Source organism: Loxodonta africana, chromosome 7, assembly GCF_030014295.1.
Source record: "Loxodonta africana isolate mLoxAfr1 chromosome 7, mLoxAfr1.hap2, whole genome shotgun sequence".
In the NCBI taxonomy this organism is placed as follows: domain Eukaryota; kingdom Metazoa; phylum Chordata; class Mammalia; order Proboscidea; family Elephantidae; genus Loxodonta; species Loxodonta africana.
In genome coordinates, this window is record NC_087348.1 from 32,732,078 (window position 1) to 32,749,786 (window position 17,709).

Genomic DNA, 17,709 nt, shown 5'->3' on the forward strand with positions numbered 1-17,709 from the left:
GTAATCTAATAGCCAAACCATAATGTTTTATGGTTGAAGCTGTGAAAATTTGACTGACATCATTAGTATGAGTAAATAGATATTTTATTAATTTATATTTTAACTAAAATTCATAAGTAAATTATTAGTTTTATTACTGTTCGAGTGATTTCACTATATACATGAATTTTAGATTTTTCTAGTGCTATTCCAACCATAATTGATGTGTCAAATTAAAAATGCCAATTTGTATAAATTCAAATTCGTATGAACCAAATACTATAATACCTAAGTACAGAAAAAAAAAAAAAAAAAACTCAGGCTACCATTCGCATTTCGATTTTCATATACCAACCAAAATATTCACACAAACACATACATAGGCACACAAGAAAATGAATCCTTTATAATTCTTAAACATTTGTTATTCCTCTTTCCTTTCTTAATTTTTACAGAAAATTCAACTTAGAAATCCAAAGAGATACAAATACATGTGTTAAATTCTGTTTTTCCCGCTTTGTATCACTTCTCTTTAGTTTGTCAATGGACACATCCTTTGGGTTCAGATCAGTCATATAACTTGGTTGTAAATGCTCGTCACAGAGGAAGTGTGATAGAAAAGTTGAATAAAACATGTTTCATTCATGCTTCATTATTCAGTTAAAATTCAAGGCATCATAGACCAAAACAGTAACATGATCATTTTCATTTGTTAATTTTTATTGTTGCTGAATCTTTAAAGTCAATTGTATTTCAGGACAAATACAGTAAAAGTGATTGCATTTTCCTCCAATGGGTCATTTATCTGCATATGTCCGACGTTGAGGCCTGTGCCCTCTGGCTGTGTGTCTCTGACTACTGTGTGTTTGTGTATCACTCTCAATCTGGAATGGGCCTTAGGTTTATTTCAAACCCGCTGTCTAAGATAAGACAGTAGAGGACAATACAAATGACAGATATTATGAATGACACATGGATTTAGAATCAAAGTTTCCAAAGTTTGTGTTCCAGACATTTTAATTATTTTTTTTTCAATAAAGTAACCCCAGACCAAAAACCCATTGCTGTCAAGTCAATTCTGACTCATAGCTACCCTAAAGGACAGAGCAGAACTGCCCCGTAGGGTTTCCAAGGAGCACCTGGTGGATTCAAACTGCAGACCTTTTGGTTAGCAGCTGTAGCTCTTAACCACTGCACACACCACCAGGGTTTCCAATTACAGTGCCTCTTTAAGAATTGCATTTATCTGGGCTTCTTTCTGTGGATAAAGAAGACAATTTACAGAAAGAAAATGTGCTGTCTTAAAAGATAATATTTTGTGAATGTCCAGCAGAGTTAAACTCTGATGTATGATTCTCTTGATCATTTTTGTAGCTGTTTAAAACAAGAACAAAGGAGAATGGATGGAGAAAATTGTTCCTCCTTGACCGAATTCCACCTCTTGGGAATTACTAATAACCCTGAGATCAAAGCAGCCGTATTCATCATGTTTCAGGTTGTTTACATCATTATTCTTGTGGCAAATCTTGGGATGATCATTTTAATTAGAATGGACTCCCAGCTCCAAACACCAATGTACTTTTTCCTCAGCCACCTCTCCTTCTGTGACCTCTGCTATTCCACAGCAATTGGGCCCAAGATGCTGGTGGACCTCTTAGCCAAAGACAAATCAATTTCTTTCTATGGCTGTGCTCTGCAGTTCTTCATCTTCTGTGTCTTTGCAGATTCTGAGTGTCTCCTGCTGGCAGTGATGGCCTTTGATAGGTACAAGGCCATTAGCAACCCCTTGCTCTATACAGTCAACATGTCCAGCAGCGTGTGCTCTGTGCTTATGGCTGGGGTTTACCTGGTGGGCATGGTGGACGCTTTGATACACACCACGTTAACTTTCCGCTTATGTTTCTGTGGGTCAAATGAAATTAATCATTTCTTTTGTGATATTCCTCCTCTTCTGTTGCTATCTTGTTCAGACACGCAGGTCAATGAATTAGCGATATTCACCATTTTTGGCTTCATTGAACTGAGTACCATTTCAGGAGTTCTTGTCTCTTACTGTTCCATCATCCTCTCAGTCTTAAAGATCCGCTCCGCTGAGGGAAGGTTCAAAGCTTTCTCCACCTGCACCTCTCACTTAACTGCTGTTGCAGTTTTCCAGGGAACTATGCTCTTTATGTATTTCCGGCCAACTTCTGCCTACTCTCTGGATCAAGACAAAATGACCTCTTTGTTTTACACCCTTGTGATTCCCATGTTAAATCCGCTGATATACAGCCTAAGAAATAAAGACGTGAAAGGGGCTTTAGAAAAACTGAAAAATAAAAGATGGTTTTAAAACATAAAACACACAGTTCTTTTTGTAAAATCATATGGTAGAAAGCTGTATAAGAAACAAAGTTGTCCCAGATACATTAATTTAATAAAAAAAGTATTTTACCTAAAGCCATATCACATGAAAGTTTTGCATTTCCTGAAACATGTCTTGCTTCATGATGTGTCTTAAATTGATGTATGGTAATGCCTCTTTGCGGAGAACTTCACAGGCATTTCTTAGTGTGCTGACTTTTCTTTCCTCATTGTATCATTCATGGATTACTTCAGTTATTCTAAGATTTATTGATTTTTTTCCTAAGTGCTTATTGTGCACTTTTATACACTGTATTTCATGGTGAATCTAGCAGTTTCTATATTAATGAATTTTATAATCTAGTGGAAGTTATGAACATTAATTAAGCATTCAAATAATTTATCATAAATCACAAATCTTCATGAACTAAAAAGACTGGGCACTATTAATCCAGAGCAAAATTCTAAATCTAGTGTGCAGAAGAAAGGCTCCCCTGGAATGGAAGCATTTAACCTCTGACCTAGGAGTCCTGTTTGGTATAAATGGTGCTTATTAGACATCAGTCAAAGTAATATTAACTGAGTGTAAAGTATGTACCTTGAATGTATTATCTTTGTAGCTCATGAGTAAGTAATCTAAATTATTGTGGTTAGTAGAGATAATGAATCTATAAAGACATGTGTATTCATGACATTGGTGTTGTTAGTAGCCGTGGAGGCAGTTCTGACTCACAGTGATCCTGTGCACGACAGAACAAAACTCTGCCCGGTCCCACAGGATCTCACAATTTTTGCTGTGCTTGAGCCTATTGTTACAGCCACTGTGTCAGTACATCTCATTGAGGGTCTTCCTCTTTTTCACTGACCCTGTACCTTACCAAGCATGATGTCCCTCTCCAGGGACTGACCCCTCGTGACAACATATCCAAAGTATGTGAGATGTAGTCTCACCATCTGTTTCTAAGGAGCATTCTGGTTGTACTTTTTCCAAGACAGATTTGTTCATTCTTTTGGCAGCTCATGGTATAGTCAATATTTTTGCCAACACCACAATTCAAAGGCATCAATTCCTCTTTGGGCTTCCCTATTCATCGTCTAGTTTTCCCATGCCTATGATGCAACTGAAAACACCATGGCTTGGGTCAGGTGTACCTTAGTCCTCTAGGTATCATCTTTGCTCGTCAACACTTTAAAGAAGTCTTTTGCAGCAGATTTGCCCAAGGCAATGTGTCTTGATTTTTTGACTGCTGCTTCCATAGCTGTTCATTGTGGATCCAGGTAAGATGAGGTCCTTGACAACTTCAATCTTTTCACCATTTATCATGATGTTGCTTTTTGATTTAGTTGTGAGGATTTTTGTTTTCTTTATGTTGAGGTGTAATCCATACTGAAGGCTCTGGTCTTAGATCTTCATCAGTAAATGCTTCAAGTCCTCTTCACTTTCAGCAAGCAAGGTTGTGTAATTTGCATAACACAAGTTGTTATTGAGTCTTCCTCCAATCCTGAAGCCCTGTTCTTCTTCATATAGTCCAACTTCTCAGATTATTTGCTCAGCATACACCTTGAATAGGTATGGTGAAAGGATACAACCCTGACAACATACCTTTACTGACTTTAAACCATGCAGTACCCCCTCGTTCTGTCCGAATAACTGTCTCTGGATCCATGCACAGATTTCTCATGAGCATAATTAAGTGTTCTGGAATTCCCATTCTTTGCAATGTTATCCATAATTTGTTATGATCCACATAGTTAAATGTCTTTGCATAGTCAATAAAACACAGGTAAACATCTTTCTGATACTCTGCTTTCAGCCATGATCCATCTGACATCAGCAATGATATCCCTGGTTCCATGTCCTCTTCTAAATCTGGTTTGAATTTCTGGAAGTTCTCTGTCGATATACTGCTGCAGCTGCTTTTGAATGATCTGCAGCAATATTTTGCTTGCTTGTGGTATTAATGATATTATTCTATAATCTCTGCATTCAGTTGGATTACCTTTCTGGAAAATAGGCATAAATATGGATCTCTTCCAGTAGGTTGGCCAGGTAGCTCTCTTCCAAATTTCTTGGCATAGACAAGAGAGCACTTCCGGCACTGCATCTGTTTGTTGAAACACCTCAGTTGGTATTCTGTCAATTCCTGGATCCTTGTTTTTCACTGATTCCTTCAGTGCAGCTTGGACTTCTCTTCTTTCAGTACCATTGGTTCCTGATCATACGTTACCTCCTAAAATGGTTGAATGTTGACCAGTTCTTTTTGGTATAGTGACTCTGTGTATGCCTTCCATCTTCTTTTGATGCTTCCTGTGCCATTTAATATTTACCCTGTAGAATTTTTCAGTATTGCAACCTGAATTTTTTCTTCAGTTCTTTCAGCTTGAGAAATGTCTTCTGTATTCTTCCCTTTTGGTTTTCTCTCTCCGGGTCTTTGCACATGTCATCACAATACTTTATTTTTCTTCTCAAGCTGCCCTTTTAAATCTTCTGTTCAGATATTTTACTTCATTTTTTTTCTTTTGCTTTAACTACTCTATGTTCAAGAACAAGTTTCAGAGTCTCTTCTGACATCCATTTAGGTCTTTTCTTTCTCTCCTGTCCTTTTAATGACCTCATGCTTTCTTCATATATGATGTCCTTGATGTCATTCCACAACTGGCCTTAGGTCATTAGTGCTCAGTGCATCAAATCTATTCTTCAGATGGTCACTAAATTCAGGTAGAATGTGCACAAGGTCATACTTTGACTCTTGGGGACTCGTTCTAAATTTCTTCAGTTTCAACTTGAACTTGCATATGAATAATTAATGGTCTCATCCACAGTCATCCCTTGCCTTGTTCTAACTAACGATATTGAGCTTTTCCATGGTCTCTTTCCACAGATGTGGTCAATTTGATTCCTGAGTATTCCATCTGGCGAGGTCCGTGTGTATCGTTGCCATTTATGTTGCTGAAAAATGGTATTTGCAATGAAAAAGTCATTGGTCTTACAAAATTCAGTCATGCTATCTCCAACATCATTTCTATCACCAAGGCCATATTTTCCACCTACTGATTCTTCTTCGTTTCCAACTTCTGCGTTCCAATCACCAGTAATTATCAATGTATCCTCATTGCATGTTTGATCTATTTCAGACTGAAGTTAGTAGAAATCTTCAGTTTCTTCATCTTTGGCCTTGTGGTTGATGGGTAAATTTAGACAATATTCATATTAACTGGTCTTCATTTTAGGCTATGGATATTATCCTATCACTGAGAGCATTGTAGTTACAAGGTAATTAAAAATCATTCATCTAGGTAAAAAAAAAAAAAAGTCAAGTTGACTCTGACTCATGGAGACCCCATATGTGTCAAAGCAGAGCAGTACTCCATGATGTTTTCAATGGCCAATTTTTCAGAATTATATCTCCAGGCCTTTCTCCCAAAGCACCTCTGGAGAACTCAAACTTCCAATCTTTCAGGTACCAGCCAAGTACATTAACCATTTGTACCACCCAGAGATTCCTTCATCTAAATATTTTCTTGATATTTACCTAAATCATCTCTGCTCTAATTTTCTGTTGGCAAGACATTGATTCAGCTTGTTCAGAAAACATGCATATGGTCACATATTTGAAGACTATATAAAACTCAAAGACATGGTTAATTATTTATTACACTTTTAGAAGCCTAAACCATTGAATGTCTAAGCTATACAGCTGCCATGGTAAAATTCTCTTGTGAGAAAACATTTCTGAATTCTGGTAAATCCTAAAAGCCCCTCTGCTTTTCTAGGTGTCATTTCCTTGTGGAACACTGTGACATGTTAGGGGAAGATATGTTAGAAAAATCCTGTGGAATATCCTTGTTTTAAATGAGTTTTATGATTTTCTCCTCCACCATGTTTTCTCAATTACCAATGTTTTTTTGTCAAATTGGTGCTTATAAACAAGTACTCAGGGAGTCACTGCATTATCTCTACTTCAGAAGATGCAAACATGACGTATAATTATCTCCTTTCCATAAGACCGTTTTATATTACACTATCAAAAGACTGATTTTATTTGCATAATGTCCCTTCTAATCACACCTACTGGGTGTGATCTATAGTGAAGGAAATTTTAAGCTCAATAAATGAGAAATTTGAACTTCAGTAAATGGATATCCAAAAATGTAATAAATCAACTTAATTAATTGCAGCCTAAATCTCCCTAAAACCACTTTCTGAGATTATAGTTTGAGGGTTTTATGGTTCTGCCATCTGGGCCAGATAGCCTGAACTGACCCTTCTATCTTGGGATTCCATGCAAATGGAGAAAACATAACATTAATAAACTTTTAACAATACAAATCTGTCTACTTCAATTCTAACAGCCCCTGTGTGTAGTTACTGAGTTTTATAAGCAAATTCCTCAATCTTCTCTCTTTCCTTCGTCCTCGACACTGAAATTCCTAAACATGCAAATGGCATATGGTAGTAGATTAGAGTAAGCATATAACACAGTGAACATATAAATACATACTGGTGCTGTTATCTTTAACTACATTTGTATGGATAAAGCAGAAATAATGCTCAATGATCCAGAAAGATGGAGGTCGTACGTTAAAGTCAGAGACAGCAATCTTTAAACTCCCCGGAAACTCCTTTCCAAAAGCATGCTATGAAAAGGGAAACAAAAGCAGTCTAAATCACTGGGCCATTTAAGAAGTCACTATTCTTCTTCACCAGCTCTTAGGGCCCTGTATGTAATCATCCCTGTAGGTGGATGATTAGGGTGTACACAGAACCTGTCTCCCCTATTGGAGAGGTTATGAAAAAGAAAATAAGTTTTGTGGCTCATCTTCATTTAAAAGGATTGCACTGTGTCTCTAGGCTGAATAACCTGAAATGTCAGTAACAATGATGCCTGGCTAGATACGATGAGGTTCAGAAGGCCAGATACTTATAAGTATAGCCCTTCTGATACCCTCTTATTCACATTCAGACTCTCATAAACAATAGAAATAGATATGCAACTTTATTAGTGCTGAAGTAAATAGAAGTTAAAACACCTGTGCATAGCTCACCTACAGAACAGCCAAAACAAAAGTGATGGACAACACCTAGCATTGGTGGGATAATAAACAACTGTAGCTCTCATACGTTTTTATTAGAAGTAGGAATTGGCATCCTTTTTGGTGAGCTGTATGGAAGTATCTACTACAGCTGAACATACAGTTTTATACTCAAGAGAAATCAGGGTACATTGACGTTTGTATCTGTCAGGTCAGGGTACAAATATGGTGTCCAGACATGGACCAATAACTTTAAAATTCCTTCCAAAATTGGAGGGTGCCAAGGGATTAAAGATAGAGAAGGGCAACTCCAGTGTGGGCTCGAAAGAACTTTACTTGTTGGAGGCAGAATTAAAGCAGATCTCCCTATCAAACAGTAGAAGGTGAAGGTTTTATAGTGGTCAAAGTCACAGTGGCTACACACCAGGTAGTTACATCAGACTGCTTCAGCAAGGTCACATGATGGGGCTTGGAAAACAGCAGTGAACTAACAGACACAGTGCTGAACTAACGGAAAGCATGAGGGCAGCCACGATTGGCCGCTGGAAGCCTGTTTTCCACTTCAGACCACCTCTTGAGGCTGGCTCTTACAATTTGATGTGTTCTTCCTCTTCTGCAAAGTCCCTGAGGGCCCCAAAAGGAGATGTCACTGTAGTGACGGACAGCACTGTTGTAGCTGGAGGCACAGACCATACAAGCAGTATAGGAAAACACAGCAGACAATCCCTACACCCAGGAAAATACCAAGACCCATCAAAATACCATGCCAACTACAGAGTTGCCTAATCGATTCATATCAGGGCACCACTCTCCAAGGCATGCTTTCAGGGCTTGAAAAGGGGAGTTTCCCATGGACCCAGCACCTTCTTTTGTTGTGGACTATGATGAATCCATGAGCCCATACTAGGAAGATATTGGCTGCCTCAAAGTGAAGAAAGAAGAGTAGGCCATCTGTGTACCAGACATCTGCTGGCAGCAGGTCGTCTTCTCTTGGAGGAGAGGGGAGGTGACTCTGGTGGTGCACTAGCCTGTGTGGGGGGACAGGAATAATCTCGATATGCCCCTGGACCAATTACAGCCTGTAAATCTTGGAACAACAGACTGGCAGCAAGGGCACTGCCCTGTTGAGGTATACATGCCATCTGGTCAGCATAGCTATCTGGACATAGCTATCTGGGCTATAGCTGATGATGGAATGAAATACAGCCCACTGAACCACTCATTTATGGGCAAAGCAGTGCAAACAGTGACAGCTATTGTCCCTGCTACTGACTCTACCTGGCAGAGAGTGTCACAGGCTGCTAACAATTGCTTCTTCATGGGATTGTATCAGTTTTCTGTCCCCTTCCACAGTTGAGACCAAAAACCTAGGGGGACTAGTTTCATCCTGGTCTTGCCACAAGGCCCAGCAAAGGCTATCCTTGGTGCTGCTCACATCTCCAGAAGGATTAAAACTTCCCGTATTGTGCCCAGCTCTTTCACTTGTACAATCAGCACCTTTTCTTTCTCAAAAGCTTGCTGCTGTTCATCTAATCCAGTTCCAAGATATACCCTTTTTACCAGTCAATAAAGTAGTCTCGACCACTGGGCCAAGTGAGGAATGAATACTTTTCAATATCCCAAAAGACTCACGAAGCCTGCACTTCCTTTGGCATTCTAGAGGTGGGGAAAGCTTGTATCATATCAACTATGGCTTCAGGCAACACAAGGTTCTTACCAGACCAGATGACCCCTAGGAATTTTACTGACGTTCATGGTTCCTGCACCTTAAGTGGATTTGCAACCCATCCTTTCCCCCATAGGTGGCTAATTAGGGTGTCCAGACACTACTGTAACAGAGAAACATCTTCAGCAGTTAACATGATGTCACCAAGGTAATGAAATTGATGGACAGCTGTGAGGAAGGTGAAAAGAGCCAGATCTCTAGCCACCATATCAAGGCAAATGGTGGAACTATGTAAATATCCTTGATTAAAAAAAAAAAAAAAAAAAACTTTTTTTTTTTTTTAATCCTTGATGGAGCACTTGAAATGTCCATCGCTGCCCCTCCCAGGTAAGACAAGCTGGTCTTGGGCAGATAGGGCCAGAGCTAAAGAATGCATTGGCCAGATCTAACACAGCATGATACTTGCCTAGGTCTCTACTAAGGATTTCTAACAAAGAATCTATGCTTGGAACTGCAGCATATAGAGGAGGAATCACTATGTTAAGTTTCTTATGATCCACAGTCACACACCAGGACACATCTGGTTTCTTCACAAGACACACAGGGCTATTAAAAGCACTGTGGGCTTCCTGGAGGATACCTATACTTTTTAATTCCAAAATAGTTTCACTAAATTCATTGTCATCCAGGCAACTTACACTGCTTAATGTCTACCACACTTGGTGGTGAGGACAGGGTAACTGGTTGCCATGCCACGTTTCCCTTCAGGACTGTCTTTACTATCCTCACTTGAAGCTGGAATTCTCCCACAGATGTGGTCAAAGTCAGTCCCATGATGGTCTCCACCCCTAGAATGTATTCTGGTACTGGGGAAATACGAACTTGATATGGTGCAGGGGAACGGGCTTTACTGCAGGGTCAGAAGTACCTGTTATACATGGATGGACTTTTCTTCTTACCCACCAATTGCCAAGGGGGCTCTTGAAATGACTCAGGTTTTCCAAAGATAAGGGTGTACTGTTCCTGAGTATCAACCAGAGCTAGCACCTGCTGCCTGTTTCTTCTTGACCAATGATCTACAGGTGATCTTAACCCCACCCCTAGTCCCAGAGGGTAGGTAAAGTCCATCTGGTGGCAAGAGGTAGTTCCCCATGTGGGGCAGTAGGACACAGAGGGTGATATTGTTGCTCAGGCTTTAGTTCCTTCCAAAGACTTACCAAAACAACATTCAGTTACTTAGCTACCTTGTGCACTGCCATTCTGGTGACCACTAAGTTCATCCACGTCTGCTTTTGGGTTACTTTCAAGAAGCCCTTAGATGATAGTCTTGCAAGTTTCTCTGTCTTTTTTTTTTTTCTCTCTCTCTTTTTCTAAGTTTCACACTCCTTCTCTCTAGCCTTCTCAGTTTCACCCAAATCAGCCACGGCTTGTCCCACCTGGTATTATAGTGACATGTCCAAAGACCTGATGATGGAAAACCAAAAGGAAAGAACACACTCCACATTTCTCAAACTAAAAAAAAAAAAAAAAATGAAGAAAAATTCAAGCCTGAAGTTGCAATATTAAAGGGTTCTACAGGGAAAGTATTAAACAATGAAGGAAGCATCAAAAGATGATTGAAGAAACACAGTGTCATGTACCAAAAAAAAAAATTTGACATTCAACAATTTCAGGAGGTAGCACATGATCAGGAACCAATGGTACCAAAGGAAGAGGTGCAAGCTGCACTGATGGCATTGGTGAAAAACAAGGCTCCAGAAATTGACAGAATATCAATGGAGATATTTCAACAAACAGTTACAGTGCCTGCCGTGTTCAGTGCCCTATGTCAAGAAATTTAGAAGACAGCTACCTGGACAAATGACTGGAACATACTCATATTTGCTCCCATTCCAAAGAAAGTAATCCAACAGGATGTGGAAACTATCTAACAATATCATTAATATCACCCACAAGTAAAATTTTGCTGAAGATCTTTCATAAGGGATTGTAGCAGTATGTGGACAGTAAACAGCCAGAAATTCAAGCTGGATTCAGAAGATCACACAGAATAAGGGATAGCATTGCCGATGTCAGATAGATCATGGCTGAAAGCAGAGAATACCAGAAAGATGTTTACCTGTGTTTTATTGACCATGCAAAGGCATTTGACTGTGTGGATCATAAAAAATTATGAATAACGTTGTGAAGAATGGGAATTCCAGAGCACTTAATTTTCCTCTTGAAGAAACTGTATATAGACCAAGAGGCAGCCTTTTGAACAGAACAGCAGGATACTAAGTGATTTAAGGTCAAGAAATGCATGAGTTACGGTTTTGTCCTTCCACCAGACTTACCGAATCTGTATTCTGAGCAAATAATATGAGAAGCTGGACTATATGAAGAAGAATGAGGCTTCAGGATTGGAAGAAAACTCAATCACAACCTTCGATATGCAGATGACACAACCTTGCTTGCCAAAAGTGAAGAGGAATTGAAGCACTTACAGATGAAGATCAAAAACCACAGCCTCCAGTATGGATTATACTCCAAAAAAAAAACCCCTCACAACTGGACCAATTAGCAACATCATTATAAACGCAGAAAAGATTGAAGTGCCAAGAATTTCATTTGACTTGAATCCACAATCAACTTTCATGGAAGCAAAAAAGAAAACAAATGGTGCATTGTATTGGGCAAATCGGTTGCAAAAGATCTCTTTAAAATGTCATTTTAAGGACTCAGGTGAGCCTGACCTAACCATGGTGTTTTTAATGGCCTCATATGCATGTGAAAGCTGGACAATGAATAAGCAAGAGGAAAGAAGACTGATGGCTTTGAATTAGATGTTGGCGAAGAACACTGATTATACCGTGGACTGCCAGAACATACAAATCCATCTTGAAAGGAGTACAACCAGGATCCTCCTTAGAAGCAAGGACAGTGAAACTACATCTCACTTACTTTGGACATATTATCAGGAGGGGCCGGTCCCTGGAGAAGGACATCATGCTGGGTAGAGGGTCAGCGAAAAAGAGGAAGACCCTCAATGAGATGGATTGACACAGTGGCTGCAACAATGGGCTCAAGCACAGCAAAGATTGTGAGGATGGTGCACGACCAGGCAGTATTTTGCTCTATTGCACACAGAGCATTGCTATGAGTCAGAACTGACTTGATAGCACCCAACAACAACTCGTCCCTGAGATCCACTATAATGTTTTGTTTCTATGTATTTGCTTGATTCATATTAATGAGATCATGCAGTATTTGTTCTTCTGAGAGTGACTTATTTTTCTCAGCAGGTTTTCATTATAAAAATGTGGCAAGTGATATCCAGAGGTAATAAATAACCATGTGAATTCAAGCTTGCTCTCAATTGGTTCCTGACTACAGTGTAATAAACAAATCTTTCTTTGCTACTCATGTGGAACGTTACAGTGTTTTTATGTTAAAACCAAGTTTGGAAATACACAAAAATAGCAATGCACAGATTTTCAGAGAACTTAGGTGTCATCTAAGTCATACTTTTAAACCATGACAGGGTTCTAGCAATGCTTGAGGCCCAAGAAGAGCAAATAGAAAGTGTCAAAACACTTGAAACATAATTTGTTTTATTTATCTTAGCTGAACACTTCAACGTTATTAACTTTGATGTGAAATGGGTGACTATATTGCACAATTCCTGGGAGGTCATAGAAAATAAAAACAGTGTCACCTAAAGTTGGGAAGATGGCAGTCCTATGGACAGCTTACTATATTGGCTTTGGTCTGAGTAAAATTTGATAATTGTGAATTGTTACAGGACACTGAAAAGTACAGATTTCTATGTTTATTAAACATCTACTTTCAACTGATATTTTAGGTTATGCATAATAATTATGCACATCCATGGTACCTTACATCTTAATGCAAATAAGGTATATGGAGCCTGTGATGGTCGGGGTAAGTGTTAGGCCAAGATTCTCAGTATTTTATAGTGTCCTCCATTTTATGTGTTATAAATCCTAACCTCTACATGTTAACGAGGCAGGATTGTTGTGGGGTATATCTTGAGTTACAGCCTTGCAGAAGGGGGTGACTCAATTTCCATGTCACGCCCTTCTCTAGGATGTGGCCTGCTTCTGATGTATATATATGGGAGCCCCAACAAGGCTCTCTCTCTCTACATCTGGATTCCATGCCCAGTTCATGATTATCTAACTTCTGGTTTGGGGGACTAGAGACAGAGGCCTGCTGTCTGACCTGCTGATGCTGGGATTTGCTAGACTTAGCAGCCCTGTGGGGCTGGGGCCTATTGTCTGACCTGATCTGCGAGCTTCTGAAGGCTTCTGAGCCAGCAGCCTATGGTCTGACCTGCCAGTTTGGGCTTACTAGCCCCTGCAGCAACGTGGATTGGGAGAAGCCTAAGCCTGGCCCACGGATTTGGGACAGTGTCATACTTCAGGATAGATCCTAAAGTGTTCTTTTTGACCATGAATGCAAAGTCATCCCTCTTCAATATGTTATTCCAGGCATAGTAAACCATATGTTTGTCTGATTCAAATTGGCCAATACTAATCCATTTCAACTCACTAATGCCTAGGATGTTGATGTTTATGCATTCCGTTTCATTTCTGATTATTTCTAATTTTCCTAGATTCATGCTTTGTATGTTCCATGTTCCGATTATTAATGTTTGTAGCTGTTTCTTTTCATTTTGAGTCTTGTGAGAGAGAAAAAGAAAGAGGGAAGGGGAAGGACAGAATTTTTGTTTAGAGGGTATCTTAGTTATCTAGTGCTGCTGTAACAGAAATACCACAAGCGGATGGCTTTAGCAAACAGAAATTTATTCTATCACAGTCTAGGAGGTATCTGGATTGAGGGTGCTGGCTTTAGCAGCAGGCTTCCTGTCTTGGTCAGCTCTAGGGGAAGGTCCTTGTCATCAATCTTTGCCTGGTCAAGGAGCTTCTCAGTGCAAGGATCCCAGGTCCAAAGAGCATACTCTGCTCCTGGCACACCCTGGTGGCTTAGTGGTTAAGTGCTACGGCTGCTAACCAAGAGGTCAGCAGTTCGAATCCACCAGGCGCTCCTTACAAACTCTATAGGGCAGCTCTGCTCTGTCCTATAGGGTCGTTATTGACTTGATGGCAGTGGGTAGTAGGTATTAGGTCCCTCTCCTCTCTGTTCAACTCTCTTTTATATCTAAAAAGGAATTGACTCAAGATACAACTTAATTCTGTATAGAGTCCTGATTCATTAACATAACTACCTCTAATTCTGCCTTATTAACCTCACAGAGGTGAGGATTTACAATGCATGCAATAATCACATCAGATCACAAAATGGTGGACAACCACACCATACTGGGAATCAGGGGCTTGCAAAGTTGAGGAATATTTTTGGGCAACACGATTCAGTCCATGACAGGGGGCATTGAGTTTATGTTAATGGTGGTGGAATGATTTGGAAAAGGATAGTGACAATATTTGCGCAACTGGAAAAATGTAATTAATTTCATTATTTGAACATGTGGAAATTGTTGACTTTTTGTATGTTTTGTTATATGCAATTTCACTACTATATATATATACATAGAGTGGGAGAGAAAATAGAACTAAGTTTCCTTTTTCTTTTTATTTATTTTTATTGTGCTTTAGATGAAGGTTTACTGAGCAAATTAGTTTTTCATTAAATAATTAACACACTGTTTTGTGACATTGGTTGCCAACTTGACAACATTCTCCCCTTCTCAATATTGGGTTCTCCATTTCCATGTGTTCAGCTTTCCTGTTCTCTGCTGTCTTCTCATCCTCGCCCCTCGGCTGGGGTGCCCATTTAGTCTCATACATGATTGAACTACCAGTATTATTGTTTGTTTTATGGGCCTGTCTAATCTCTGGCTGAAGGGTGAATCTCAGGAGTGACTTCTGTACTAATTAATCAGTACAACACAAAAAATTGAGGCCAGAGGCTTTAGAGATTTAAGTCCCAAATGTCACTAAGTAAAGATAAAATGTGACCTGCCTAGTGTTCACCTACCCAAAATCAGAAGAAGAAAAATATGCTCATCTCAGGTAGGATTCTTAATTGCCAAAGTAAAAGACTAAGAAGAAAAATATTTTTTTTGGAACCAAATATTGGTGAATTTGTAAATGAATTGTTTTATACCTACTTATTCAGTTAAATAAACTCTAAACTATAGAAAACCATAATAGTTCATGGTTGAAGCTGTGCGAATTTGACTGACTTCATTTGTTTGGGTAGATATTACATTAATTTATATTTTAACTAAAATTCATAAGTAAATCATTACTTTTTATTATTCAAGTGCTATCACTATAAATATGAATTTTAGATTTGTTCTAGTGTTATTCCAACCATAACAGATATCATATCAAAAATACCAGTAAGTATAAATTCAAGTTCATATGAATCACATACTATAAAAACTACGTATAGGAAAAAAAAGACCATAATTGACATTTCAATTTTTACATAAAAAAAAAAATTAATATAAATATTCACACACACATCCACACACACACATAAAAAATGAGCCCTTTATATTTCTCAAACAGTTATTATTTATTATTCTTCTCCCCATTTTCTTTTTCTTTTTTGGAATATTCAATTTAAAATCCAAAGAAATGCAAGTATATGCATTAAATTCTGTTTTCCCCAGTTTTATCGGTTCTCTTCAGTTTGTCTACAGACTTATCTTTGGGTCTCAGATCAGCAATATAACGGGGTTACAGACAGTAGGAAAAGAAGAGGTGCAGTGTGGCAGAAAAGGTGAATAAAATGTGTTTCTTTCCTGTTTAGCTGTTCATTTAAAACTCAAGATCTCAGAGACCAAACAGTAACATGATAATTTTCATTTGTTAATTTATATTTTTTTTATCGCTCATTGTTGCTGAATCCTTAAAATCAGTTATATTTCAGGAAGAATCCAACGATGGTGGTTTTTTCGTGTCCAGCGGAGGATTTCCCTTTACCCACCAGGAACCCAGGCCAGTGTCTTCCGGCTCTGTCTTCCCGCCCCGGATTATCGTTATTATTTTAACACCGTTTTGAATCTGGATGAGCTTTAGGTTTATTCAAACCTACTGTCTCAGGTGAGACAGACAGGAGGAGACAGTACAAATGACAGACGTTAAGGATGACAGAGATTTAGGATTAAAGTTCCTGAGCTTTGTGTTTCAAACATTTTAGTTTTTTTTCAGTAACATAACGGTGCCTCTTTAATACTGACATTTACCTGGGCTCATTTCTGTGGATAAAGGAGACAATTTACGGAAAGTGTTCTGCCTTAAAGACAATACTTTGCGGGAGTCCCGCAGAGCTGAACCCTGATCTGTCATTGTCTTGACCACTTTTGTAGCCATTTAGAACAAGAACAAAAAGAATGGCTGGAGAAAATTGCTCCTCCTTGACTGAGTTCCACCTCCTGGGAATTACTAATAAGCCTGAGATCAAAGCCACCATATTCACCATGTTTCTGGTGGTTTATCTCATTATTCTTGTGGCAAATCTTGGAATGATCATTTTAATTAGAATGGACTCCCAGCTTCAAACACCAATGTACTTTTTCCTCAGCCACCTCTCCTTCTGTGACCTCTGCTATTCTACAGCAGTTGGACCCAAGATGCTGGTGGACCTCTTAGCCAAAAACAAATCAATTTCCTTCTATGGCTGTGCTCTGCAATTCTTCATTTTCTGTTTCTTTGCAGATTCTGAGTGTCTCCTGCTGGCAGTGATGGCCTTTGATAGGTACAAGGCCATTAGCAACCCCTTGCTCTATAGAGTCGACATGTCCAGCAGGGTGTGCTCTGCGCTCATGGCTGGGGGTTACCTGGTGAGCATGGTGGATGCCTTGATACACACCACGTTAACTTTCCACTTATGTTTCTGTGGGTCAAATGAAATTAATCATTTCTTCTGTGATTTACCTCCACTTTTCCTCCTTTCCTGTTCTGATATTCAGGTCAATGAGTTGGCATTATTCACTGTTTTTGGCTTCATTGAACTGAGTACCATTTCAGGGGTTCTTGTCTCTTACTGTTACATCATCCTCTCAGTCTTAAAGATCCGCTCTGCCGAGGGAAGGTTCAAAGCTTTCTCCACCTGCACCTCCCACTTAACGGCTGTTGCAATTTTCCAGGGAACAGGACTTTTCATGTATTTCCGACCAAGTTCTGCCTACTCTCTAGATCAAGACAAAATGACCTCATTGTTTTATACCCTTGTCATCCCCATGTTAAACCCTTTGATTTACAGCCTACGGAACAAGGATGTGAAAGAGGCTCTTAAGAAACTTAAAAATAAAAATTGGTTTTATTGAAAAATTATGTATGTATTTTCTCACAGTGTTTCACTATAATATGTGGAAATCAAATTTGTTTCAACTAATTTGGTATATTCTAATAAGTATTTATATTGTAACCCACATGTATACCCCCTACAGTCATCAGATACCCAGTGTACCATTACGTGCCTTGAGTTGATATATATATATGTATATATATTCTTTCTTTTTGGAAAACTTTCATATTTTTTCTTAGTGTGTCAAGTTTTTATTTATTTAAACTTTTAGTCATGCATTAATTTACTTTTCCTAAAATTTATCAAATGTTGGCTAAATGCTTATTACACATGTATGTGATTTGAATTTTATGGTAAATTGAGTAGATTTTTATAACAATGAATCTAAGTATCTAATAGAAATT

At 38.8% G+C, this 17,709-nt stretch overlaps 2 protein-coding genes across 2 annotated transcripts; both read left to right on the forward strand.

Annotated features, from left to right (window-relative positions):
• The first annotated feature begins 1,375 nt into the window (after positions 1 to 1,375).
• LOC100670145 (olfactory receptor 5W2-like) lies at positions 1,376 to 2,311 on the forward strand. Its single transcript, XM_003412062.3, has one exon. It carries the CDS (start codon positions 1,379 to 1,381, stop codon positions 2,309 to 2,311), a length of 933 nt encoding a protein of 310 aa, XP_003412110.2. The 5' UTR covers positions 1,376 to 1,378.
• Positions 2,312 to 15,290: 12,979 nt separating this feature from the next.
• On the forward strand, positions 15,291 to 17,434 carry LOC100670435 (olfactory receptor 5W2-like). Its single transcript, XM_003412063.3, has one exon. It carries the CDS (start codon positions 16,389 to 16,391, stop codon positions 17,322 to 17,324), a length of 936 nt encoding a protein of 311 aa, XP_003412111.2. The 5' UTR covers positions 15,291 to 16,388; the 3' UTR covers positions 17,325 to 17,434.
• The last annotated feature ends 275 nt before the right edge of the window (positions 17,435 to 17,709 follow it).